Source organism: Alosa sapidissima, chromosome 22 (genome assembly GCF_018492685.1).
Source record: "Alosa sapidissima isolate fAloSap1 chromosome 22, fAloSap1.pri, whole genome shotgun sequence".
NCBI lineage: Eukaryota > Metazoa > Chordata > Actinopteri > Clupeiformes > Clupeidae > Alosa > Alosa sapidissima.
In genome coordinates, this window is record NC_055978.1 from 28719945 (window position 1) to 28744944 (window position 25000).

Genomic DNA, 25000 nt, shown 5'->3' on the forward strand with positions numbered 1-25000 from the left:
TCTAACCACCTCACTATATAGACAAAAACATGCCACTACGCAACTTCCGGAAGCCAGCGCTACATGCCACTAAGCAACTTCCGCAATACAGTGCTGCGAAGTACAGGACAACATCCGCAAGACGGTACTGCGAGTGGCACAGGACAGCGACAAGAGTACAGCACAGTTTCGACTCTAACCATCTCTGTCTCGGGACAGTGGCTGGGTGTCTAGGGACACGATTAACAGGACATGACAGTCACAGGACAGTGTCTGGGTATCTCAGGATACTAGTAACAGGACAGGACAGTCACAGGACAGTGGCTGGGCATCTCAGGATACTAGTAACAGGACAGGACAGTCACAGGACAGTGGCTGTGTGTCACGGGAGAGTGGCTGGATGTCTCGGGACACTTCTAACAGGACAGGACAGTCTTGGGACAGTGGCTGGGTGTCTCGGGACACTACTCGGGACAGTGGCTGGGTGTCTCGAGACACTGGTAACAGGACAGGACAGTTTTTGCTGCTACTGCCTCTCGTGTGAGAGGGGGTGGCTACAGTAAAGTGGAGAAAGCCAATGTGTGCTTCTTTTACCGATATATTTAACAATATCTTTTGCATTACTTATCCAAACAACATCAAACTTGCCACTGCACTCGTGCCCATAGCCAGACACCTATCCAGTTTAAAATCAATCGGACTAACGGTTCGACTGAATGATATGCGAGCTTATTGTGAGAGGGGGAGTGGAAACAGTAGAGTGGAGAAAGCCAATGTGTGCTTATTTTACCGATATATAGATCATTTAACAATATCTTTTACATTTCATATCCAAACTTCAAACTTGGCACTGCACTTAGGCCTACTTGTGCCCGTAGCAAGACACCTGCCACATTTGAAATCAATCAGGCCATCGGTTAGAGAGATGCGAATAACAGACACACACAGGCAAACAACAAACAGACAGACGTTCCTGTAATTTATAGATAGATTTAGCTCGTTTGTTCAGCTTAGTCGGCGGCATGCGAGTTTCGCCTATGAACAGTTTTGGCTAAACTAAGGACGGTTTCTTTGTAGGCCTAGCCTAGGCTTTGTAAAAAGTAGGCAATTAAAACATGGACATTTTAAAACATTTTTTAATCAAACTTGTAATTTCCATTTTACATATAAATGTACATTACAAGGATAATTGCTTATTCTACCTGTGCACCATTAGGCTACATTTACAACGTGAGAAAAATGAATGAAGTCTTCAACACATTAAGAAAAAAAAACCATTAGGCCCAGCATTAGTACCAAAATGTACTCATGTATTAAACTGCTATGCATTAATGAGGTTTTAAAAAGTCAAAGAAATGAAGAAAGCACAGAAACACCTGAATGGAAAAATAAAAGCCTTCGATATTCAATTGTCTAGTCTTACTCCCATCTTGTTGCTGCATGCAAAGCGTCACAAACAGAGGAACCACTGAAGAGGCTTGTAAAATTCTTAAAGTTGTGCCCATGTATCCCCAAACTAGCATTTAGAGTCCTCCATGCCGACAGGAGCATAGCCAGCTTTGTAAGACATAGTCTGTTCACCCTCTGGGGCAAAAATAGCCAGTAATTTCTCCTGCTCTTTCCTTGTTCTGGGTAAATCTTCGGAGGCTTTTGTGAGCTTCTGAATACGCTATATGGGGATGGAAAACAAACCACCATGAGACTTATGGCACGGTTGCTGAATATGTGATTATTACACTTTTAATAATCTGAACCATACCTCTCTCAGAGTTCCTTCTGTGGTGCAGATTTTGAAGATCATCCAGAGTGGAATGCAGACCATGGAGGACAGAGCCAAAAGCCAGCCAACCATATAACCCCACCACGGATACACATACTCATTATTGTACTTCAGAGGAGTATACTTAATTAAGGAGAAAGCAAAAGTGCCCTGCAATAGACAAAGCATAAGCAAAAGTAAACTTCTTACCACAGCAGTCCGCTTAGAAGAGAAGATTTACCTAATACTCTGGCCACTGGTCAGTAACATTTTGACAATATTGAAGTATTTCTGTGCAACATGGCTCTGCCGACATTCTAAATAAGTACTCACAATGCAGGTCACTGGAGTGAAAAACTTCCAACAATACTTTATCATAGGTCCTGGACGGTATCCAATCATGTCCTCAATATTGTCATAGAAACGATCAGCCCCTAAAATAGCAATAAGATATCCCTAACTTAATATGAAATAAAATAGATTGTTCAAGTTCTAGAGGATTATTATATTATTTCACATTCCACTTACCATACACCCATGCAATGCAAACGGACTCAAAAATGGCCATGAAGAGAAGACACATGCCACTGGCAGCATAGTAATCAAAGAGCTGGAAGACATACATGCCACCCTGTGGAAAGACACGTTTTCCAAACCTGTAAGCCATCTTGATAAGATTCGCTTGTTTGCTGCAGATGCCAGATGGAGCAAATTAAGAAACTGATTTATGCAATTCTCAGATCGTGAATGGAAACTCCATTACCTCCATAAGCATGACCAGCCCTACCAAGAAGGACATAAATGACAGGGCCAAAAGGAAGACCTCCCTGCGGTTTTTTTGCCGGAACACAGCTGGATACATATCAACTACAGCCGTCACCAGACTCTCCACACACACAAACTAGAGGAAACACCAGAGAAATGTAAAAAACAAAATATATATATTTTTTTATATTCAACTGTATTTAAACATACACTGTATATATCAAACATATTTTTTACAATGAGAACTACATTGTTGATTGACATATACCTGGCTGTCTAGCCCCAGAAAGATAATCATGATGAAAAAGCAGCATGCCCACAGTGAAGAGAATGGCATCATAGACACAGCACGTGGGTAGGCAATGAAGGCAAGCCCAGGGCCTGAGAAGTATCAAGAATAGGCAGTTACTTTAAACCCTAATACATCCCCACAGAGTAGAGTGACTCGAAAGGCATACATCCAATGAAATAAGACAAAAAATATACTTCCACACTGTATACACACCAGATACGGCAACTTCGGAAATGGGAACATTTTGCTCATAAGACATGAAACCCAAGATGGAGAAAATGGCAAAGCCAGCCACAAAGCTTGTTCCACTGTTGAGAAAGCACAAGGCCAAACAGTCCCTGCAATACAACATGAAGAGCAAACATAAACAGAACACAATCAGCTTGAAAATGTAGAAACTTAAGTAAACTTAAGATTTATTTTGAGGTACCCAAAACAGTTTGACAAACTTGACTGTGACTGACCTGTAGCAGTTATTGTTGTATTTATTGTAACTTCCCAGTGCTGTCAAGCATCCAATGCAAATAGCATATGAGAAGAAGATCTGGGTGCCTGCATCCATCCACACCTATAACGAGAAATAATTGCTGTCTGGTCAAAATCAAATCTCCTGATATACTATGTCTCTGTTCTTAGTACAAAACTGATCTGCTACAACACCGACTTGTTAACATTAATGTATCACTTCAGGAAACAGTGAAAATGTTCCGATTTGTTGAAATACAGATGAATCAGCAGAACTCGTACATCATTTTCAAATACAGATTAGTCGTAAGTTTATACCTTCCTGGAAACGAGTGAGATTTTATATTATTCTTACTGCCCTCTCCAGACGCAACGGAGGTAGGACAAAATAAGAGTCCATGTGGTGTATGTCCTCTCCCAGGGGTCAATTAATTATTTATTATAACTGTCACACCAGACGAGCAATTGCAAACCAGATTGCTTTGTGTCTCGCATTGATTAACGCACAACCATAGCCATCACCTAGGGAGAAGGGAATGTGAGCTAAGGATGGCCCGGGCTAAGGAAGATGTACCTGCCCTGAGGATTTCTTTTCATTGGGCAGGCGAAGGCTGCAGGATCTAGTGCTGGCAGTCCAACAGGCTCAAACACCCTGTAGACAAACACAAGACTTTGGACGAGTTCCTGCAAAGCTCTTTGAAAACACCAGCGATGCACTAGATTAACACTGAACTTTCATGCAGGAAAGTGCACTAAAACGAGTTGAAACCTTTTAAAATAAGGTTCTTTGGAATTAAATTTCTGTTTACGGTTTATTGACTGGATACCCGAAGTTGTTTTTTTTTTTTTTTTTTTTTAAAAAGGGGGAGGGGGGGTTGTTGTGACTTTTTAAATCGAAGGGGGAGCATGCCATTTAATCAGCTTAAAAGAGGCACTATTATGCAACATAGGAAGAGGTTTCCTCTTTTTCAGCCACAGTATTGAACACAGATGGACACAGAGGACATGTTTATTCCCAGCAGAGAACCATAAGGAGATGACCTGCACCTGCAGGAGTTCTTTTCAACTTGAAGAACAATTGGCCAAAAAAACTGTATGTTATAGTAAATCAGTAAATACAACAAATTATAGGTTACAACTACATAATACTTCTCAAACTGAAAAAAAATTTGGTTTACGCAATTTATGCAATACCACAATCATAGTGGAGTGATGGTACAGTTCTACTCTACCTGTGGATCTGCTAAACGTCCCAAATCAGGATAGAGGTAGAACTCAATTCCCCGGTAAGCTCCAGGTAAAGTAACGCCTCGGATTAGTAGAACGATCAACATGAGATAAGGAAAGGTGGCAGTGAAGTATACAACCTACAAGAAAAATGTTTGTAGAAGAAACAAAAGATTTAATCAATTTTAATATAACAACAGAAGATGTTTTTACTTATGTCATCATGAATAACATAAAAATATGAGGACAAGATTAGATGAAATTTAGAAAATGAATTATGAACATAAATCCTACCTTTCCAGTTGACTTAACTCCTTTCCAAATGCAGAAGTAACACAGGACCCAAGCAATAAGTAAACAGAGAGCCAGATCCCAGTTTAATGACCCCATATGGTCAATTCCTGGGGAAAGCCGCAATACCCTTCTCCTGTTTACATAATGGATACAAAAGAGACATTCTCTTTACATTAGTTTGTTGTTTAATTTTTTGGTTTTATTTGGTCATAGATCGAAGTACTTACTCCCAGAATTCCATGACAGGAGAGGTAGCATTTTCCTGTAGGGTGATGTTCACAGACTCGTTTCTTCTTTGAAACTCCACACAGGTCTCTTTAAATAAATTCAGTGCAGTGAATCATGTCAATATGGATAACATGGAGAAACTAAAGTCATCAATAATTTAAACTAATATTTGTTCTCCCCTTCTAAATCTCAACCTAGGCATGCTTACCAGTATTCCAGGTGTTGTTACAAGAGGCCCATGGTAGATCCCAAGAGAAAGAGAAGTAAAAATAAAAAATGCCCCACGCCAAAACAATGATGTAATAGAAGTTCAACAGGCAGACAATGACCTGTGTACCATAACCAAGACCTATGTATGAGACAGAACATAACATTATACAATGAATGCTGCAGCAGAATATCTTCGGTCAACATGATGAGATCAATATACAACGCAGCAAAGAAAGGTATGTTTTTTTTATTATTATTTTTTTTTTATTGTCACTGCAAGGGTAAAGTAATTGTTTAATTATTTAAATACCCTCAAAGAGTGGGCTAATCTTTCTCCAGCAGGTGATGCCCCCTTCACTGGTGAACTGGCCGAGAGAAATCTCCAGAAAAAACAGTGGTACTCCACAGGTGAAAAGGAAAATCAGGTATGGAATGAGAAATGCACCTGAAAATGAAGTGTTAGAATGTCATAACAATATAAAATAAAAACATATATGAAAAAAAATTGATTATAGATATTCACAAGACTATAATTAAAAGCATTAACCCTACACATAGCATGTAGTTTGTCAATGACCGGATATTAAAGATCCTCAAACAGCAACAATACATCCCCTCAGGGACAGCTGCTGTGAGACCCTGGCCACTAAGTCCAAACAACAGCTGTGCCTTTCCTTGACTTCTGAAGTTTTGACCTTACCCCCAAAGTCTGTCTAAACAGGGATGTCCAAGAGAACACCTACAAAAGCACTTCACTTACAACATACTGTATTATTCTAGATAATGGATTAATAATCATAAGAAGTGCATGTGTATGTGCATTCATACAGTATAAGGAAGAGGACAGAGTTGACATTGAAGCAAACCTCCACCATTCTTGTAACACAGATAAGGGAAGCGCCACATGTTCCCCAGCCCAATGATGGACCCAGCAACCGACAGCAGAAACTCCAGCTTGTTGCTCCACTGGCCTCTCTCCTGCATCTTGTCATCCTGAACTGAAGGACTGGACATGTTCTTATTTGCTCCATTGGGAGGACCTGCTTTTACTTTGTCCCCTGCATGAACCAAAGAAAAGATGCTATAAAGACACTCATTATGACATTCTTCATGTTGAAGCTTTCATCAGATGTGCATAGTACTTGTGCGTTTTACAGAAAGTAAGAAATGATACATGTTGCATTGCTAAATATATATACACATCTTTTTATCTCATATCTGTTAGTCCTGGCCCAACAAGAGAGCATTCAAACACATTAAAACAACAATTAAAGAAAGTGTGGATGCAGTTGAATATGTGGGGCAACACTTAAGCAGCACTTACCTTTCATTGCGTCTTGTCTGGCTCTGCCTCCAGATTCTGGCTTGACATCAAAAGAGGTGAACAGATATTCAGAATTTAACGCCTCAGTCGTGGAGGTGGGAGTTCTCTCCTAAGATTAAGCCCAACCTACACAGAGGAGCAATGTGGCTCCTCTCCTCCTCCTCCTCCTCCTCCTCCTCCTCCTTACTCTAAAGCACCACCTCTCTTTGACAGCGCAGCATCAATCATTTATCAAAATGAATGAAGTAAGTCAGGTGACTAGGGTTGGTCCCACCCCAAGACCCTAAATTAAAGTGAGGTCAATAAGTCGTAACATAACACCTGACCTAATCTGGAAATAACCTGCTTTAGACTAGGACCGGATGATTCTTCAAACAGGAACATGTGGTAAAACAGTAATTGCTGACCTTTTAAATTAAACATTTCAGTTGAAAGTATCCATTTTGAGGACCTGTCCACTGCTATGGTGTTAGAACACTGAAACTTATGTCAGCATTGGTTTCACTTTTTGACCCATCTTTGATGAAATGGGATACACACTTTAGTCACTATTGTGCATAAGAATTCACATTAAAGACGAAGCGTATGAGATATGATAAGGTTGGAACTATACCAAATTACTCTGTAGTCATATGCAGTCATCAGATTTGTGACAAAAACATAAAAAAAAAAAAAAACAATAATAAAACTGTCCTTAGTCTTTCTTGTATAACATACATCGCTCTTCCACTCCAGCCCCTCCTCCTTCCCCTACTCCTGTAGGAATGAGGGGGGCAGATGCAGTGTAAGTCGGTTTAAACTAGTTCATTTTCATTCTTAGTTGACCCTGCTGAAACACACGTTCATTGTGTTTAATTTAAACCATTATAGATTTCCAACAGAACATCAATATTCAGTAATCACCAACACTGGTCTGATCTAAGTTTTAGACTGAGTATTTTTGTGTTGTACAAAACGTTGTGTTACACTTCCCATACAATAAGACAGGTCACGTTCCATGCCATGCCACTTACTACACTGCTGACTAAAAACACTGAAATGAGTTATCCATTAGATGTACACATAAATACTCTATTGCACTCGTGACACCAGCACGTTTCTGACCTCCCTGTAGCCACTAACAAACAGAACTAATAGATGCTGCAAATACAAAAACATCTCTCTCAGGTGAATAAAAACACTCCTCTGAGAAAAGGTTTCATCTGGCTAAGAATATTTTAATAAAGGTGAGAAAACAGCCACATCCGATCATTAATTCCTTAAAACCTATTTACATTATAAATACCTTCACTACATACAAGTGTTGTTTTTCCTAGTCCTACACACTGGCTCTGGGCTGGACAAACAGGTGAGCTTGTTGAGTGGCCGTCGTGCAGTATGGTTCATGATGACCGCTGGGCAGAGGCAGACGAGCACAGCTTATTGTACTGCTTCCTTTGCGCAGCAGCGGCGGCAGCGGGGGGGGGGGGGGGGGGGGGGGTCTGTGGGTACAGGTGCTAGGTTACAGAAAGGACCATCGCTGGACTCATACAAAAAGTTCAAATGTTCCGTCTCCATTCTGATGAGATTTATTGTTGGATGCGGGGGGAAAAGTTCAGCTCAGGCAAACACATGGAGGGGGCCGTTTAGTCTGAGTGGACAGACAATATTTACAACAAAACCCCCAAAACAGGACATGAAGGACAACTGAGCAATTCACAATTGAGTTAGTTGACGAGAGAAAATTGGACACCTCGATAGTTTGGCCTGCTATCTGTCCAGCCAACCCTCCCCGTGGCATCTGACAGCCATCCATGTTCAAGTGTCCGAGGGTTGGGAGTCCTGACTCTTCACTTGGCCTGCTGGTCCCACCTCCCCATCGGTCACTCCTCCGTGCAGCCCGTCTTCACCAATCACCAAACGCCCGCCACCCTGTAGTGAGCTGCCCGAGCGGGAGCCACGTGGGCCGGGTCCCTCAAGGCGTCCAGTCTGGCCTGGGCGTGCTCCGTGGTAGCAGGGGGCGTGTGCGGGGCTTTTAGCGCGCGGATCCTCCTCCGTCTGGATCCTCCTCCGACTGGACGCTGCTCTGCACTAGCTGCTTTCCTCGGGCTCGGGATGGGAGATGGCCGGGCTTGAGCCGGCACAGATGATGGGCGCCGTGATCACCACGGTCTCCATGGCGACCTTCAACATCTGGCCAGCTCCGCTCGGCCCGGCGGCCGTGCGCTGGCAGGCCATGCAGATGTAGTCCTCGTTCTCGGCCATCTCGCAGGTGACGCCCACGCACACCTGGTGGAACCACTCATCACAGCCGCCATCACACTGCACCCAGTCCACCTGTGGCACACACACAAAGCACAAGCATTAGCACTGAACACAGCACCATATAGACCAACAGGCGTGGTGGAGCTGCAGTAACGTGATAAGATTCCAAATCCGCAATCGCGAGTCTGCATCACTTTGGATAAAAGCGTTTAATAAATACCAGTCAATTTTAACGTTATATTCACTCAAAAACAGAGATCAAAGTGTTAATGAAACCACATTCGGTGGAATCCAATCAATCTGAACACTACATGTGGTGTATAACTATAACAAGGATTTGACATATTTCAGTGTGCTATGTTTTGCCATGTCTATGAATTTGTCAGTGTTCCTGACAAGATGAAATGACTGACAACAAACAAGGTACAGATTAACCAGAGAACTTGCTTCAAATTAGGTCCTCACTGTGCTGCCTTTCCTGTTAATACGTTATGTGTAACTCTCCTTAAGGTGTTCCAGTGCTGTTATCAGCTGTTGATATTCACTGATCTTTCCAAAGTTGCAAATGCATTTATTCTTTTTTTTATGTCATCCCTCAAAAAGCTTAACTAAAGGGTGTCAATTTATACTTGCATGATCATTTGATTAGAGCACTTGTGCAACAGTCTATAAAAACACAAAAAAAAATGTCACCCTTATATTTGGAACAGGAGAAAATCAGCTAATTCTGATAACTTGGAGGACAATGAACCCTGTTGGCCTCTGTTAAACAATATTCATGCAAACAGCATTCACTAGCATCCACTGGTCAGCAGTCATATCCTCACAAGCCTCCTTCAGAAACGGCACATGGCATGACTCAACCGCTCCATACAGGTTTGGACAATCACCTCTGCACACCCACCAGCTAAAAAGTGTCTTGGAGGGCGAGCAACTATAAACATTCGGTAAATGGTTGTTATAGAACAGCTCATAGCTAAGCACACATAGAAACATGACTTAAAAATTAGATTCTCAATTTCTGATTTAGGCCTACACAAATAAGATTGGTCTCAAATAAGTTTAGATATTAAACAATTAAATATATGTGTTTTATACTTTAGTTTGAGTGAAGGGTAGGGAAGTGTAGGGAAACTATTTGGATGGTCATTTGGTGTTTATTGCTAGATATGATGCACAACCTGGTGAAGATGCTCAGCACAACTTATTACAAATATCAGGAGGGATGTAGCTCCCTAACTTTTCCTAACTTTTCCAAACAGCAAGGTTGATAGAAAGCTGTGAATATTTCATAACCTTTTATACAGTTTCACAACCAGAAGGTATCTTCTGTTATACTGATAAACTTGACTATATTTAAAAATGTATTTTACAGTACAATCTTAGATGATCAGACGACTTTACAACAGTGATCTCAAACAAATAGTCCAACAAAACATTTCTATATTTACTTTTATAATTTAAGCTTTGAAATGGAAATAAAAATATCCTTCAAAGCAGTGGTTCACAACAGGGGGCCGGGACACCCAAAAGGGCCTCAGAGAGCTGCAAGGGGCGCCTTGAAATTCTAGTACATTATTTCAAATAATCAGCTTAATTATTTCATTTTAAGACTTTATGTAATACACATAATTGTAAGGAGAGCTTTTTGAATAAACATCCAAACTCATTCAAATGGAATTCTAAATAGAAATGAGTCAAGAAATATAGAGCATTCATATTAGGTTTTAAAGTTGTTCATAAAGAACAATAGTCTTTGGCTTATGTGTGGATATAAAATGGAGAACATGCATGGAGAGGGTGGATTCTGCTTGTGATAGCTGCAGCAACTTACAGCTGATGATACAAAGAGCCACTCTTTGAACAATGTTGCTGGGCAACCACATAACCAGTTCCATGAGTTCTAGGAGTTCTAATCAGATGACCATGGTAATTTGCCTACAGACGATTTATGTTCTCCAAAAAGCAATAGTTGCCCAATATCAATGGGAGCATGCCAGAGCAGCAATACTCAAGAACATGGTCCAGCAACATTGCTCAAAAGGTTGCCTTGTACCATCAGTTTGACACAGGGGGGTCTTGGGGGCATAAAGGTTGAAAAATCACTGCTTTAGAGTGAGATGCAACAGAATTCATGTGCAGACAGAGCGTTGGAGCATGGTTTCCATTCGAGGCTACCTGTTTGAACTCACCTTATCTTTGCAGGGCCGCTGGCAGTTCTTGGCTGCACACACCGCATTCTCGTCATTGGAGTCCTCTGCTCCCGACCAGTCGTATTTGGAGGGAATGTCCAGGATCTTCTTCTCCCTCTTCTTCTCCAGACCCTCCTTGACGGCCTCGGCCTTGGCGGCGGCCTTCTCCTTCCTCTTCCTCTCCTTCTCCTCCTTGGCCAGGCGCTTGGCCAGCAGCTTCAGCTCGCGGGCTTTGTCCATGTTCAGCTTGAGCTTCTTCTTCTTGGGCTTGCTGAGGCCCTCCGCGCTCCGCTTGAGCTCCTTGGACCTGGCTCGGCCCTCGCCTCCGCCTGCGGTCATCAGCAGGTGCTGCTCTGCCCGCTCCAGCTTCCTCTTGCGCTTCTTCACAGAGTCCTTCAGCTTCAGCTTCACCGGCTTCTCCATCATGGTCTCCTCCGGCTGTTGACGTTTGGGAAGAAAGTACATTCAGGACATGTGGACAGACACAGGCTTGAATGAAGAATAGATTTGGAGAGACAGCAAACCCCTCTTGTGCTTCATCCACTATTTATGTCTGACGTCCATTGTTTACACCAGAGGCCAGGACACTGAGACTGTTTATTACATAAACTGCAGACCAGATTTGTCAATAATAGTTCTTATGATTTCACATTTTGCCTCTAAGGATCAGTTTAAAAGTCTTGAGGTTATTCTCTGGGTGTCAATGATGAACTCTTATTTTTATAGTATATAACTTATATTTTAGTTGTAACTCCACAGAAATACCTCATATCAAACAACTATGATTGCATGTTTCTATTAAACTACTATCGCACAAACTAAACAGGCATGCTAACACTGTTTAACTCTGCTGGGTTTGTTATGCAATGACTTCTATAGGTGAAAAGCATTGTGCAAGCTGCCCCAATTTTGTCCACCTGCTGAGTGTTTTGCTCAGACACGGACACAGATTCACCAGCTGGCTCCGAAGCCAACGAGCCGGTGGTCACAGCGAGAGGCCATCACACCGCAACCCCTACCTCCATGACCTGCAGGAAGCGCTCCTCCGAGGGTGGGTGTGTGGCCTGCAGGATGCGCCAGATGTGCTGGGTCTCGTCCAGGGACACCTCCAGCAGATCCCCCACCATCATCAGCTCCTCCAGCTGGGCCTTGGCCGCCGGCGACAGCTCCAGCACCGGGGGCTCCAGGCTGCGTGGCACCAGAGGGGTCTTCCTGGGCTGCTTGCGAGGGGTGGCTGCACCTGGACACCAACATTGCATTCACTACGAGTGCCTCATTATCAGGCAAATCACACAAAGGGAAAGCACATGCTGTACACTTCCGCAGAATTGGTATTATTTCTCAGGAATCTTCACATTTGTTCGTTTCATTTTTCAGTTTTTGTGACAATGAAAAAAAAAAACGTTTTGCTAACACGGAGCTTATGTGTATATTCCATTCCAACAACACACCTTTGAAAAAAAAAAATCAAGAAGAGTATCTGACCAATATAAACCGCATAAAACATCTCATTTTAAAGGAGCTTGGCTATGGTATGTGTTTATTGTACATACTCTGGGCACATGACTTGGAGGCTGAGGAGTAGGCGTGCTCAGCACAGAAGGAGGGCGTTGCAGGCCACATGTGACTGACCACCTCTTCAGACTTCACAGGGATCTCTTCGTCGCAGAACAGGTAGGGTTTCACCTCCCCCGGGTCCTGGACGACAACAGGTGTAGGAGTAACATGTCAGTGTTCCTTGCCATTATATGAAAGGCACAACATGCATTTTTGGGTTGAAATTTCCTTTCCTCTGTATAAACTGAGAGCATTTCTAGATGTTCTATATACCTTGATGTCATAACCATAGGTTTCCCGGATGTCTTCATCTGAATCAGTCTCCTCATCATCATAGTCCACAGACGGCCTGGGTGAGGTAGCCCTGCTGAAGCCTGCCTGCTGGAACGTCTGAATGTGACCCTGGTACCATAATCACAAACACATCATTACCAAAGGCAGTGACATCAGAGTTGGTAGTATTTGTAAACTGAAGCATGACTAACTTTATAGATGAAAATAGAAAATAAAATAATGCAAGAGTTCCAGGGATCCCACTGTGCGGAGCCTCACCTGCAGGTCAGGGTTGGCGGCGGCTTTCTGGAGCTCAGCGTTGATGATCTTCTCAGTCTTCTCACGGGCCGCCTGCTCCACCATGCGCTGGCTGAGGACGGAGAGCTTGGCCAGAGCGGACGACAGCTCGTCGGTGGCCAGCGACTGCCGCGCGCGGTCCTGCCAGCTCATGGCCCTCTCGGTCAGGCACTGCAGGGCCTCGCCTTCGGGCAGGCGCACGGGCAGCTTCTGGAGGGACACCAGCAGCGAGAGGATGGTCTCCAGGCGCGGCCGGCGCGAGCGCTGGCACAGCGGGCACAGGAACTTGGACTCCTTGCTGCTGCTCTGCCAGCCGGTGGCGCTCAGCTTCTTCTGCGAGCTGCTCTTGGGCAAGGGCACGCAGGCGCCGTGGAACCAGTCCTTGCACAGCTCGCACTGCAGCATGAAGCCGCTGGCCGTCCGGCGGCACAGGCAGAACTTGACCTCCTCGATGCGGTCGGCCGCGGCCATCTTGGCCAGGTTGGCGGCGCGCAGCGCGTGCATGGCCTCCACCTCCTTCCGCTCCTTGGCCTTGAAGGCCGCCACCACGGCCGCCGGGTCGCGGATCTCCTCCAGAGACTCGTCCAGGTCGCTCAGGCCCTCCAGCTCCAGCCCGCGATCCTTCTCCAGCAGCTCCTTGGCCCGTTTGCGCTTGCTTTTGCTGTTCCCGTAAATGCCGATGTCCACTCGTGGGCTCAGGACCTGCACAACACAAACAAATGCTTTACATCCATTGTTGACAGAATGTCTTTTTCTTCCTGCGTTTTGCTTTGATTCTAATCATTTTGCTTCCGATGCTTCCTTATTGTGGATCAAACATATTATTTATATGTTTAGCCTGCATGTCAATATGTTAACATGACTTGTCAATAGGCGTGGAACTCTGTACAAGCCTCTAGGCTTCGTTCCTGCCTTGCACAGATGTACTAATTTGTGCTAAACAAATAAACTCAACTAAAACGAAAACAAACTCTCTCAAGCAGGTGCAACACAGAAATCCACGTCAAGTGTCCCGATGAGGCGGAACGTCCTGATTGCTCACCTGCAGTAAGGTGTAGGTGGAGTTCTTCTTGAGGAAGGTGCGGGCCGTCCTCTCCCTCCACCCTCTGGCTGAACCCACCTGGGACTCCACCTGCGGCAGGGGGTCCAGGCGGACAGGGATGGAGCGCCCCCTCGTCAGCAGACTCTCCAGCTGCTCCAGGTACGCGTAGTTAGTCCCATTCTGCCACACCCAGAAAGAGAGCACACAGGTTAACAAGTCCTCATCTATGCAGGAACATCCATAGCATACATAGCATACATGCTAAAACATCCATAGCATACATAGCAAACATGCTAAAACTGAGTGCATCAGGTTTTGAAAAGAACTTCGACATGTAAACCAAAGAATAAATAAATAAATAGATCTCAATGTCATGTCATGAGAGGTGTTGGTACCTGTATGGCTTCTACTTTGCAAGTCCACTCTTTGGCTTTCTGCAGAGCATCCCTAAGTGCTAACACATTGGGAAGGTATGCAGGAATGTTCTTGGCCTCGATGACTATGCTTTCCAGGGTTACCAAGCTGTGGCGGGGTCTGAGGAGCAAAAAAACATTCAAACATTATTTTAATAAAGCCCTGAACCCAAAGAGTTCAGTTGGACAATGGACATGGGAGTGTTATAAAAACAGTCATCAGCCAGACATTATTGCTCAATTTCAGAAGTAGTGCCACACAAAAGAGTGATTCATTTGGTAAACACAAAAGCCTGTAAAGTATACAGTCCATGCTCACGTGCACAAGTGGGCCAGACTGGTCAATAGTACATAGGTGTGTGATGTCGTTGGGCCTTACCTGGCCTGCAGGCAGGCGCGCGCCTTATCCTCCCAGCGCTCCGACACCGTGAGGATCTCCTGCAGCTCAGCCATGGCCTTCTCCACGGCGTGGTGCGGCGCCAGCCCCACTCCCGAGTCGATCAGCCTCTTCATGAGCTCCAGGGTGACCCGCTGGGGCTCGGCCAGGGTGAGGCGCACCTCGTCCAGCCAGCGCGCCTGCTGCAGCTCCTGCTTGAGCCGCGGCAGCTCCGGCAGCTCCACGTCCAGCCCCGCACCCAGGTCCAGCAGGGCCTGCAGCTTCGACGAGTCGGGCGTCTCGTCGGCCAGAGCCTCCTGAGCACGCTCGTGGAACTCCTCCACGTTCTCCAGTAATTCCTGTTTGACAGAGAGCCAGGAAGTGTTGTTTAGGGGTTTACTTTCAATTTCCCATCATTTGGCCGCATTTATCCGCACTGCACTATAGAGTGGACAAAGCCATGTCAGGGTGGTCCAGGTGACTGACCTGGACCTGGCGAGCCTGGCTGATCACACAGGGCAGGCGAAACAGTTGCTCCACAAATGCCTTCAACTCCTCCACCGTCAGCTTGCTGCGTGTGCGGCTCACCTCAGGCCGCTGCCTGCTCAGGCAAAAAAAAAACATTAAGGACCTTCTAAACTGAACAAATGGCTTTATAAATGACTTTATAAAAGAATACATTGGTGCAAAACATATTTGAAGGACTCCTATGAATGTGAGCTAGCACAAACAGCTAAATAGGGAATAAAATGGACCTGTGCCTCTGCTTGTGGCTGAGCAGCAGCTGTGCTACTGAGGAGCACGTCTCAGCCTCCTTCACCATCTCTCGCAGCTGGCGGAAGAGGTTGTTCTCCGGGTACTTCCTGTCCTCGGCGTCCTCCAGCATCACCTTCAACTCAATCAGGTCTATAGGGAGAGAGTGACGGTCACAGACCACAAAAGCTTACAATCAGGTACAAGACTAGTGGGGCGACCTGAAGGGGAAGCCTGAAAATCCAGATCTTTCTAGAGACTGAGCCAAGACCGCAGCGCCGACCAACCCAACTGGATAATCCAGAATGTAAATATCAAGACAAATTCCCAGACAAGTTCGAAAGACTTGAAGCTGTGGCGGCCAGACTTACCTTTCTTACTCTTGTGATCTGCAGCCAGTGCCTCCGTTACCCTCTTGGCCCACGTGTCGTAGGACTGCGCCCTAGACTTGACCCCATAGAGCATTGAGGGAAGCTCCTCCAAATCATACCTGTATCTAAAGCGCAGAGACAAAGAGAGTCACCACCACAAAACAACTCACAATCTTGGTTCATTTCACAGGTAGACAGGGGGTCCCAATTTGAATTATGGGCAAAGTGCAGTCTAACTAGAGCTAATTTAATAACTATGCTAAATCCATTTGCTAATTTAACACCATGGGCAAGACTTTAACCGCAAAAACACTGATTAGTCAGCTCAATGCTCCCACATGCCATACAATAGCTATAGTTCATGCACGCAAACTTTGCTAGTTGATCAACTTTGCACTCTGCCCAACATTTAGATTAGGGGCCATTATGGTATCAACTGACAGTGCAGCTAGAAAGCTGTCAGCAGTATTGACATGGGTCTGGGTTCTGCTTCCAGACAGGTACATAGACATCTTCGTATACATTCAAACAGACTTATCCTTTAATAAGAACTACATTAGTATGGACTTGCTAAAGTGGGGTGTTGTATTACCGGAGACATTTGTTGCCAAGTGGACAATCACAGAGGTCAGCGGTGTGGTGGAGGCAGACCAGACGGTCTGGGCTGCAGGAGCACGTCAGCGCAGACAGGAAGCAGGTGGTCTTACACTGATGGCACTGTCGCTCATCATCTGGGACCAGCTCAAACACCTCCTGCTCAGAGGACAGCACCCCCTGCAGGCAGAGACCAACAACACAGGCTGAGAAAGTCCAGATCTTCATCAAGAACACTGTATCCTTACGCGTTCCTATCAAAAACGCTCATTCACTCATTTATGATTTTCAGGTTCCAGTACTATGCAATAAACATGTCAGTATGTTAAGCAAAAACAAATAAAATAAGAAAAAAAATGTAATGTAGATGGAAACTGCTGCGAAGTAAGGGAAGGTAACAATAAAGTTGTTCTAACAGTCGATCTGTTACAAATGTAGCTCAAGTAATGCAATACCATAACTTGTATGACCATCCCAACACTTCACTCACCATGTCCTGCACAGCCTGCCTGAGCCTGGTCTCCTCCTCAATCACCTCGCCCAGTTCCCTGACCACAGCCGCGGCCAGCTCCACATCCAGACTATCCGGGTCGGCGGCCATCTTGCAGAGGAGCTCCTCGTGGGAGAAGACGCAGTAGCGGTGAAGGCGGCGGTAGTGGGCCACACACTGACGCCCCATAGGCAACTGAGCGAAGTCACAACAAGTTTGGAATCAGATCATGTCAGCTCATGAGCACTGACTCTCTGGCTGTATCATCTTTACAGACAGTTTCATTGGCACTACAGATTTGCACTGACGACACTATAGAGTATTGAAATCAAAACCCTCCCAAACAGCCTCAAAAACCCAACGTACCCAGTCTGCTGTGCAGAAGTTGACCGCCTCAGCGAAGTTGTAGCCCTGATTGAAGCCACTGTGATATGCCCTTGGGAAGGTCACCACAAACTCCCCAGCACACTGATTGGTCCGGAACACCTGCAGGATGGGACATGATTGGACAGTACTGAAACGCCAATCACACAGTCCAAACACAAACACAATCAAGGACACACCCGGACCCGGACACACCCGGACCCAGACCCACAGAGACACACTTGCAGGCGAGACTCACAGGCACACCATGCTCCATGAGAATGTTGGGGTTCATGATGGTGACCAGCTGGTGCAGCAGGTCAGGCTGGGAGTCGAAGAGCTCTGGAGCCAGCTTCTTCATCACCGCCTCCAGCTGCTCCGCCGCATGGGCGGGAACACCGTACCACGTCTTAGGTTCACCCCTAACAGGAGACACGTTTGTATTACAAGAGAGTCTTTGGCTTCCAAATAAATAACCTCATTCCTCCAATACAAATGATATTTAACTAGGGTTTGAAAATATTAGTCCAACAGTGTGGAAGGCCCTGTCAAACAGACAAGGTAGTCTGTGCTTCCTCACCAATGCAGAAAGTTGATTGAGTAGCTCCAGTGGTCCTCTATGTGCCAACAGAAGGAGGAGAAACACATGCCCACGTACAGCCAGGGCACCTTCATACCAGAGATGTCCACATTAATGTGCGTGAGAACGGACTGCTCCAAAACTGGCATGTTGTTAAGGTTCCAGCCCGAGTTGGCATACTCCTACAGACAGAGAAAAAAAAAACATTTAGACTCGCTGCTCTATTGTCTTAAATTCAAAAAGGCACAGTGTTCATGACTAAAACTCAATACTAAAAGCAGCAATCAAGCTTCTGCAACAGATCAATTCATTTGAAGCACAGCACTCACATAGTACCTGTTCTGTAGCTACAAGTACAGGCTGCACACAACCGTCTTAATAAAGGCTTGTCATATTCACCTCCTCATCTCCTAATAGTCTCCTCTTCCCATCCCTGACTGGGAACCCACTGCCCACATCCTTGGAGCTGATATCAGCACCGTACTCCACGATGACATCTTCCTCTATGCTGCTCACCAGCCTCCAGAACTCCTTCTCCACCAGCTCTGTAGGGACCATCTGTGTGCCAACACACAAGGAGGAATTCAATGGCAGAACTGTGGCGCACAAAATGCACTAGACATCAAGTAATGCTTAACAACCTATTACATTCCAGTAAAAAGCTTCTCGTTGATGTTTACACTCACATGCACAGGCATGTTAAAGTAGTCTGACTTGAAGTGGTCTGCCATTTCTCCAAAGCTTTGCAAAGTGTACTCGCGTACAGCTTGCTCGAAGCCAAAGGCCTCCCTTGGTTTACTGCATTCCTGGAAATACAGAAAAACAGTGCAAATCAATGGCATGAACTCACTGTGAAGCAACGCGGTACAGTTTCGGCCATGTGCATGCTGGGACGTCATACCTCTGCCACACACTTGGGACAGCGCCAGTCTCCCTTTGGGACGTCCTGCAGGGGGGGGATGAGACAGAACGTGTGGTAGCTGTCGTCGCAGCCGTCACACAAGAGCAGGCGCTCCTCCTCATCACCTCGGCCACACACCAGACACAGGTACAGATCAATCTGGAAGACACAGTCAAACAGTACAAGCATGTCAGGCCTGGCCTACCCTGGATACTCACCCCCCACAGTGAGATAGTGTACAAGTCTAACATTCTGTAGAACTTCTAAAGGTAATGATAAATGGTACTATAACATATCATTAGAGACAATAATAAGGGTCTCTAATGACAGCCTCCATTTCTCTCCCATTGGTAGGCTTGGTTGCTATGACTACATTTGCCCTAAACACCAAGGTAATGAATGTTTAATGAGTATTACCACAATGCCATCCCAAGGCATGTATGTATGTTGTGTATGTTAAATATGTTGTTAAACAAGTCGGGCTTGTAGGCTAACAGCATTTAGCCAATAACAAAGTACAGGGTAAGTGTTTATACTTAATTTATAACCTACAAGCTACTGTACGTATAATAATATCAGACTGCCCGTTAATTTAGCTTCTCTCAACATAATTACAATGTCATATTTCATATTAATATTCTCTCTACTCAACCTCAGCAAGTTGCCATGATTTTATCAAAGCATAGAGGGGGTGTAACAATGCAATATGCTTTATAGAACATATAAAGGTAAAGCTAATGCTAAAAATATATCAAGCTTTTTTTGGAAGCTCCATAAATGCAAAACAGGTATATTTGACCAATCAAAGAAATGCCCCTCAAGTGCTACTTACAAAGTTCACCTCCAGGGTTTCTTTGCGTGGTCGCATTTTAATGGCAAAAGCCTGGGCCTTGAGATGCCGTTGCTTCTTGAGGAATGCGTCATCTTTGGAGTAAACAAAAGCAGCACAGGTAAGCAAACACTGAAGTGTACAATAAGCCATTTCCTCCATCTAGAAATCACTTCATCTACTATTTGACTTCCGGGAAAAATCCACTGTGTGCTGTTACCATATGGGCTTCCGCCCGTCTCGGTTCCATATAATCAGCGAGTGACCAGTGAGTGGACAGACAGTGTTGGTGTATGAAAGAGAAAAAGACTCACCAGCCAAAACAATCTCTAAACCCCCCATCTTAGGGCTGCTGCCAAAGATCTGCAGGCTTTTAGGCTCCTTGTTTTCTCGCTGCAAATAATAATAATAAAAAGTACAGAATGAAAATGACAAGGTTATGCCTCAAGAAAATATCCAGTAGTGCAGCAAGACCTTGCAAGAATGAAAACCATCAGTTCCCCTTTGGTATCCACTGTAAAGCCGGGAATCTAAGATATGTGGGCCAGTAGAACAGCTCCTGATGACCCCCCTCACTGGCTCCAGGGGGGAGGGAATCAAAAGGTATCTCCAAATTGAAGCTCGTCAGATTGAGAAAGCCTTGTGCTGCATCAGCACATGGCATCTGAGATGGATTTACGCCTACACTAGCCAGCATGTCTTGCAAGACAGAATAAGCCGAGTGTTACACAACAGGAAAGGATAATGCTATTACTCCCATCATGTGCCCCTATGACGACCAGGGCGATCACAGACAGAACAGCACAAGGTCTCAGTCACTAACATGGTGCAAATCTTAAACTCGCTTGTATTTGTAAAGCAAGTGAGACATTTCTTGAATTTCCCCTGGGGATCAATAAAGTATCTATCTACATAGGTCAGTTCACAATTGATACAACACACTAAGATTGCAACAGGTTGATAGAAAAAAAAGTTTAAAACTGTGCTCTCTGTATGGTGTCTCATCATCCTCTGTACCCACCTCAGATTTGAGACGACGGGAGCGTCTTTCCGTTGCAGGCTGGTCCTTGTTCTGTGGCCGGTCACACAGGCCCTCCCTATCACGACACTCTTTCTCCCGTTCCTCCTCTTCCTCATCCTCATCAGCTCCACCCTCGATGCCTTCATCCTGGTCCTCCGTATCCTCTCCCTCATCATACAGTCTCTGAAGACCCTGAGGAGCCCAGCGTGTAACGAGCACAGTTAATCCCCAATTAAAGATGGGTCATCACACAAACAAACCATCCATGAAGCTCAAGAAATACTTTCTAGGCTGATGAAAGTATTTTTTCACAAAATACTTCATTAAAAGGCTGGTGAGTAATAATTTGTGTAACCATTAAGATATGATGTAGATGACATTAGATGATAATAAGAGTGAGCCAACTCTATTCCAAAAAAATAAAAATGAAATATGAAAAATGAAAAAAAATCACACAATGATTTTCTACATGGGATGCATGCTACATCTACTCCGGCATGTTCATGGCACTTACAGTGAGTGAGGCTCCAGACTGAAAGAGCTCATAAGGATACAGGATCTTCTCAAAATGAGAGCGAAGCAGGGAGCCGGTCCCCTTCCCTGAAGGAAAGCCCATTCGACTGGCCACCTTGGACCATCGCTTCTCCTTACACACCGTGTCAAAACCACCTTCAGCTGAAACTATCTGCGTAAGCCAAACACACACATACATACATAGATACACCTTATTCAAATGCTGCATATTTTAAATGTACACATTCATATCAGAATATCCCTGCACTGAATTCTCTTTACAATGTTACAGTCATTATTAAGCACAATATGTTTCATTACACTGACAAGCTGATTATAAATACACTCAAGAGACAAACGGTCAGTGTGTCTTTGACTCATGCAAACATCACATTCAAAGACATTAATCACAGACAATCCTGTACATGGATGCATTGCATGCATCCTCTCCGCATCATCACCAATATTATTGTACTATACAGTATGTTCAGAAAATCAATCCAGAGATATCCTTGATACATTGCTACAGTAATGCTACAATACCATTGCATTTCTGCTTAATATACCGTTTAATACATAAAATGAAGGATCACGGAGGGCTCTGAGGTGTTTGTTTTCTCACCTTGCTAAGCAAGTACAAGTCCAGGATTTTCTTCTCCACGTGAGGAAAGCGCAGTCTGCAACCCTGTAGCTCCCAAAACTTTGCAATCTGATCCAAGAAATTGAGCTTTACCCTGGTGAGTGCCTACAGAGCAAAGGAGGAATGTTTGCATCACAAAGATGATCCAGTTCAGTAAAGAAAAGACAAACAAACATGTGCATTTGACTTCAAGGACCAAACAACAGTGACAATGGTGTTTTTCGAATAATTGAAAACAGTAATATAATAGCAATAACATAATGATTATGGTTAACAACTCCCAATAGACACCACTAGACATAACAGTAGACACATCAACATCTAGACTACCATTCACAAGGGTCATCGTATATTACCTCCAGTTCATTGAGCCTTTGGACACGAGGTGTAAAGCGGAAATTTCTCACATCACAGGCAAATGGAGGCTGCCAATCCTACAGAAACCACAGATAAAAGACTTCATTCTTGCCCATGTCAATAACATGATTAGCCCAAATGTAGGCTAAATGAGGGACAAACATGCATAATTATGACATCAATATATAGAAGAAGATATGGTCATAAATAGGATATAGCCTCCTCGACTTAAAGTGACCAACTTCTTAATGAAACACGTGAGGGGCAAGCATCAGCAAAAGATCTTTAAAACATGCTTAATAGAACCATATGCTAAACCTTCACCAGATCTGTTTACACAACTCCTACTATAACAAGCAATGCACTGGAACTAAAAGTGGGCTACATTATTTGGGTACTTCAAATTTAGTCAGTTTTATAAATTCGATAAGAGGCAGCATACATGCAAAACATATACACGCCAAATTTATGAATTGGTTGTCTTAAATATGATGAGGTAGCCATGTCAGGCGGCATATACAGACCTAATTATAGGGACAATAAGATTGACAATAAGATCATAACTCCGATGAGTGAATTGAATGATCATGAGTTTTATAGAGAATGTGTCTAGTATGAATAACATTGGTAAAGCACATTTAAATAGATTTGTGTAATTCAAGGTAGAATCTAGCAATGTTAGGCCGCACTTTAAAATGACGTCGGCTTCGCTATAAACATAGCCTTCATTAATCCATAGCCCGCACGAAGGAAAACATCCTCTTCGACCTCTGAAATGTTTTGTAGTTGTGTTGTTCATAGCCAACGAGAATAGTTACAGAATGAATATGCACACTATTACTTAATAAGATACGCTAAATATACATTAGGCCTACATGTTCTGAATATTTATGAAAATCTTACCACTGGAGGTCGAATTTTGCAAATCCCAGTTTTCTCGGCGATGGGACGAATCTTATTTATGAATCCTAAAGGATCTGAAAAATCTTCCCAACTCGGCTCAAAAACAGGACATTCCGGTGGAGGTACAAATTCGGCGTACATGGACATGATGTAGGTTAATGGGATCTGGTCAATCTAACATTAACAATAGCGTTACCTGCAATAAAAGTCACTGCTGTGGCTTTAGTTCATGGGTAAAACTAATAAAACAATTCGCGGTCTTTGCTCATGATTAGTTTTAACAACGAACTCCGACAACTGTTTCGTGTCCGCAGAATTCCATGATTTGTCTTCAGTCCAACAGTCGCTTGGCCAAAAACAACCGCAGTTCACGTCATGTTTGTGGCACCTACATTAAGATGTGGTTTGCATGTCTGGAATTTGTCCAAAACATATGTCCTATGACTACAAGTCGTCGTCCTTAAAAAGTTATTTTTTACGGCCCTGTTTCATCACAAGGAAACTGCGGGCCGAACAGTCCACACAACCACTCCCCTGCGCACTAGGTTGAGTTGAGTTAGCTAACGTTACCTGAGGCACAGGGCAAGACCAAGATGTCATTTAGATGCATTAAAATTGCAACGCATTTAATGCACAACGCCTGGTAATAGATCTGTTGACACCATTGGGTGTTTAGGATGAAACCGCACTCAAGTTATTGTTGGACTTTCCATTAGATCCAGATGTTCGTCGATGCCAGGTTAGCTGTTGTCAGCTAGCTGGCAATCCAATCGACCAGTGTTGCGATAAGGTTACTGTTGTTAGCCACAGAATCCATGTTCGCTTGCGATATATATTCCCCACCGTTGTTCAAGAAGTTTTCTTCATCATGACCTGGTAAACACTGCATGAAATGATTCACTCTCACCGATGCCTTGTCAGTGGTGTCTGTTAATGAGCATTATCTTGAAAACAGAAAACATTACGCTGCCTTGGCCAAGAAACCAGACTGTCCATTCATTGAAAAGTTCGTAGGCAGGATAGCTATGTGCAGCTAACAAGTGTTTACGTTTGCTAGCCGATGTTAGCTGCCTTGCAGCCAAGACATTTTCCAGTGCAAAAACTGGACACGTCGATGTAGATATTTAAGTACAAAGTCAAGTAACAAATCAGTCCAAGACAACCTATTGCTTCTTAAGAGATCTGCTTCGTCCTTAACATCTGCTTCGTGTCCTTCGATTAACGTTAGCCAAATCTTGCTAACTGATTGTGCTCACTTCAGTAACAGTCCTGTAGCAACTGAAGATAGCTCGCTAACATTTGTAGACAAATGATATCCAGTTGACTGAAGATGACCAGCTCGGAGATACTCAATGTCACAAATTACCCTAGATGTAACGTTAGATAAATACCCCATGCCTTTTGAGTACGATAAACTAGTCGAACAGCGAATAAATAAACATGCTAGTCACAAGTACTTCCCATCTTTACGGCTGTGACCGAATCACAGCCATGGAAATAACAATGCACTTATTTCTCTTCCGTCATGAGCATCCACGTTATTGATGCTAAGAAACGTTGTGTACAGTGGCTTGAGGATGTGAGACATATGTCTTTACATTTAAAATATTACTTGTTTCTCCATTTTCATAAACATGTTACCTTTGCTGGTCACATCTTAAGTAATTTATGAAACAGCGCATTGATATTATGAAGTGAAGCGTTCTCACCGGGGTCAAAGGTAACACTTCCTAAAACAGTCTGACCAA

General features: G+C 44.1%; 2 protein-coding genes across 3 annotated transcripts; both read right to left on the reverse strand.

Annotated features, from left to right (window-relative positions):
- Window positions 1-1097: 1097 nt before the first annotated feature.
- LOC121697856 (sodium- and chloride-dependent GABA transporter 2-like) lies at window positions 1098-7655 on the reverse strand. Its single transcript, XM_042079640.1, has 15 exons — window positions 6544-7655; window positions 6086-6277; window positions 5530-5664; window positions 5218-5358; window positions 5009-5096; window positions 4782-4914; window positions 4493-4627; window positions 3260-3363; window positions 3009-3133; window positions 2772-2884; window positions 2502-2639; window positions 2267-2369; window positions 2072-2172; window positions 1739-1909; window positions 1098-1648 (listed from the first exon to the last, which is right to left on the reverse strand). Exons 1-15 carry the CDS (start codon window positions 6548-6550, stop codon window positions 1496-1498), a joined length of 1839 nt encoding a protein of 612 aa, XP_041935574.1. The 5' UTR covers window positions 6551-7655; the 3' UTR covers window positions 1098-1495.
- An 84-nt stretch (window positions 7656-7739) lies between these two features.
- On the reverse strand, window positions 7740-24931 carry kdm5a (lysine (K)-specific demethylase 5A). 2 transcript variants are annotated; one of them, XM_042079632.1, is made up of 27 exons: window positions 23253-24931; window positions 22349-22426; window positions 21975-22097; window positions 21354-21524; window positions 20840-21031; window positions 20133-20211; window positions 19822-19913; window positions 18990-19148; window positions 18775-18894; window positions 18488-18646; window positions 18089-18270; window positions 17768-17930; window positions 17512-17631; window positions 17146-17340; window positions 16654-16835; window positions 16062-16186; window positions 15699-15843; window positions 15424-15538; window positions 14941-15296; window positions 14544-14682; window positions 14149-14328; window positions 13089-13808; window positions 12810-12938; window positions 12533-12677; window positions 11999-12219; window positions 10980-11417; window positions 7740-8859 (listed from the first exon to the last, which is right to left on the reverse strand). In XM_042079632.1, exons 1-27 carry the CDS (start codon window positions 23397-23399, stop codon window positions 8614-8616), a joined length of 5121 nt encoding a protein of 1706 aa, XP_041935566.1. In that variant the 5' UTR covers window positions 23400-24931; the 3' UTR covers window positions 7740-8613. The 2 variants fall into 2 exon arrangements, with proteins under 2 accessions (XP_041935566.1, XP_041935565.1); XM_042079631.1 differs by having other exon boundaries at window positions 15693-15843.
- Between the last annotated feature and the right edge of the window lie 69 nt (window positions 24932-25000).

What these genes read in the sequence shown, in the direction of transcription:
- LOC121697856 (XM_042079640.1), bottom strand. An exon ending in GATTAGCCCACTCTTTGAGG is followed by an intron (nt 5,359 to 5,529) that starts GTATTTAAATAA and finishes TCTCATACATAG; the next exon opens with GTCTTGGTTATGGTACACAG. An exon ending in TCACTCCAGTGACCTGCATT is followed by an intron (nt 1,910 to 2,071) that starts GTGAGTACTTAT and finishes TGTCTATTGCAG; the next exon opens with GGCACTTTTGCTTTCTCCTT.
- kdm5a (XM_042079631.1), bottom strand. Translation starts at nt 23,399, where the DNA reads ATGTCCATGTACGCCGAATTTGTACCTCCACCGGAATGTCCTGTTTTT. An exon ending in ACTTTAACATGCCTGTGCAT is followed by an intron (nt 18,647 to 18,774) that starts GTGAGTGTAAAC and finishes GTTGGCACACAG; the next exon opens with ATGGTCCCTACAGAGCTGGT. An exon ending in GACTATTAGGAGATGAGGAG is followed by an intron (nt 18,271 to 18,487) that starts GTGAATATGACA and finishes CTCTGTCTGTAG; the next exon opens with GAGTATGCCAACTCGGGCTG.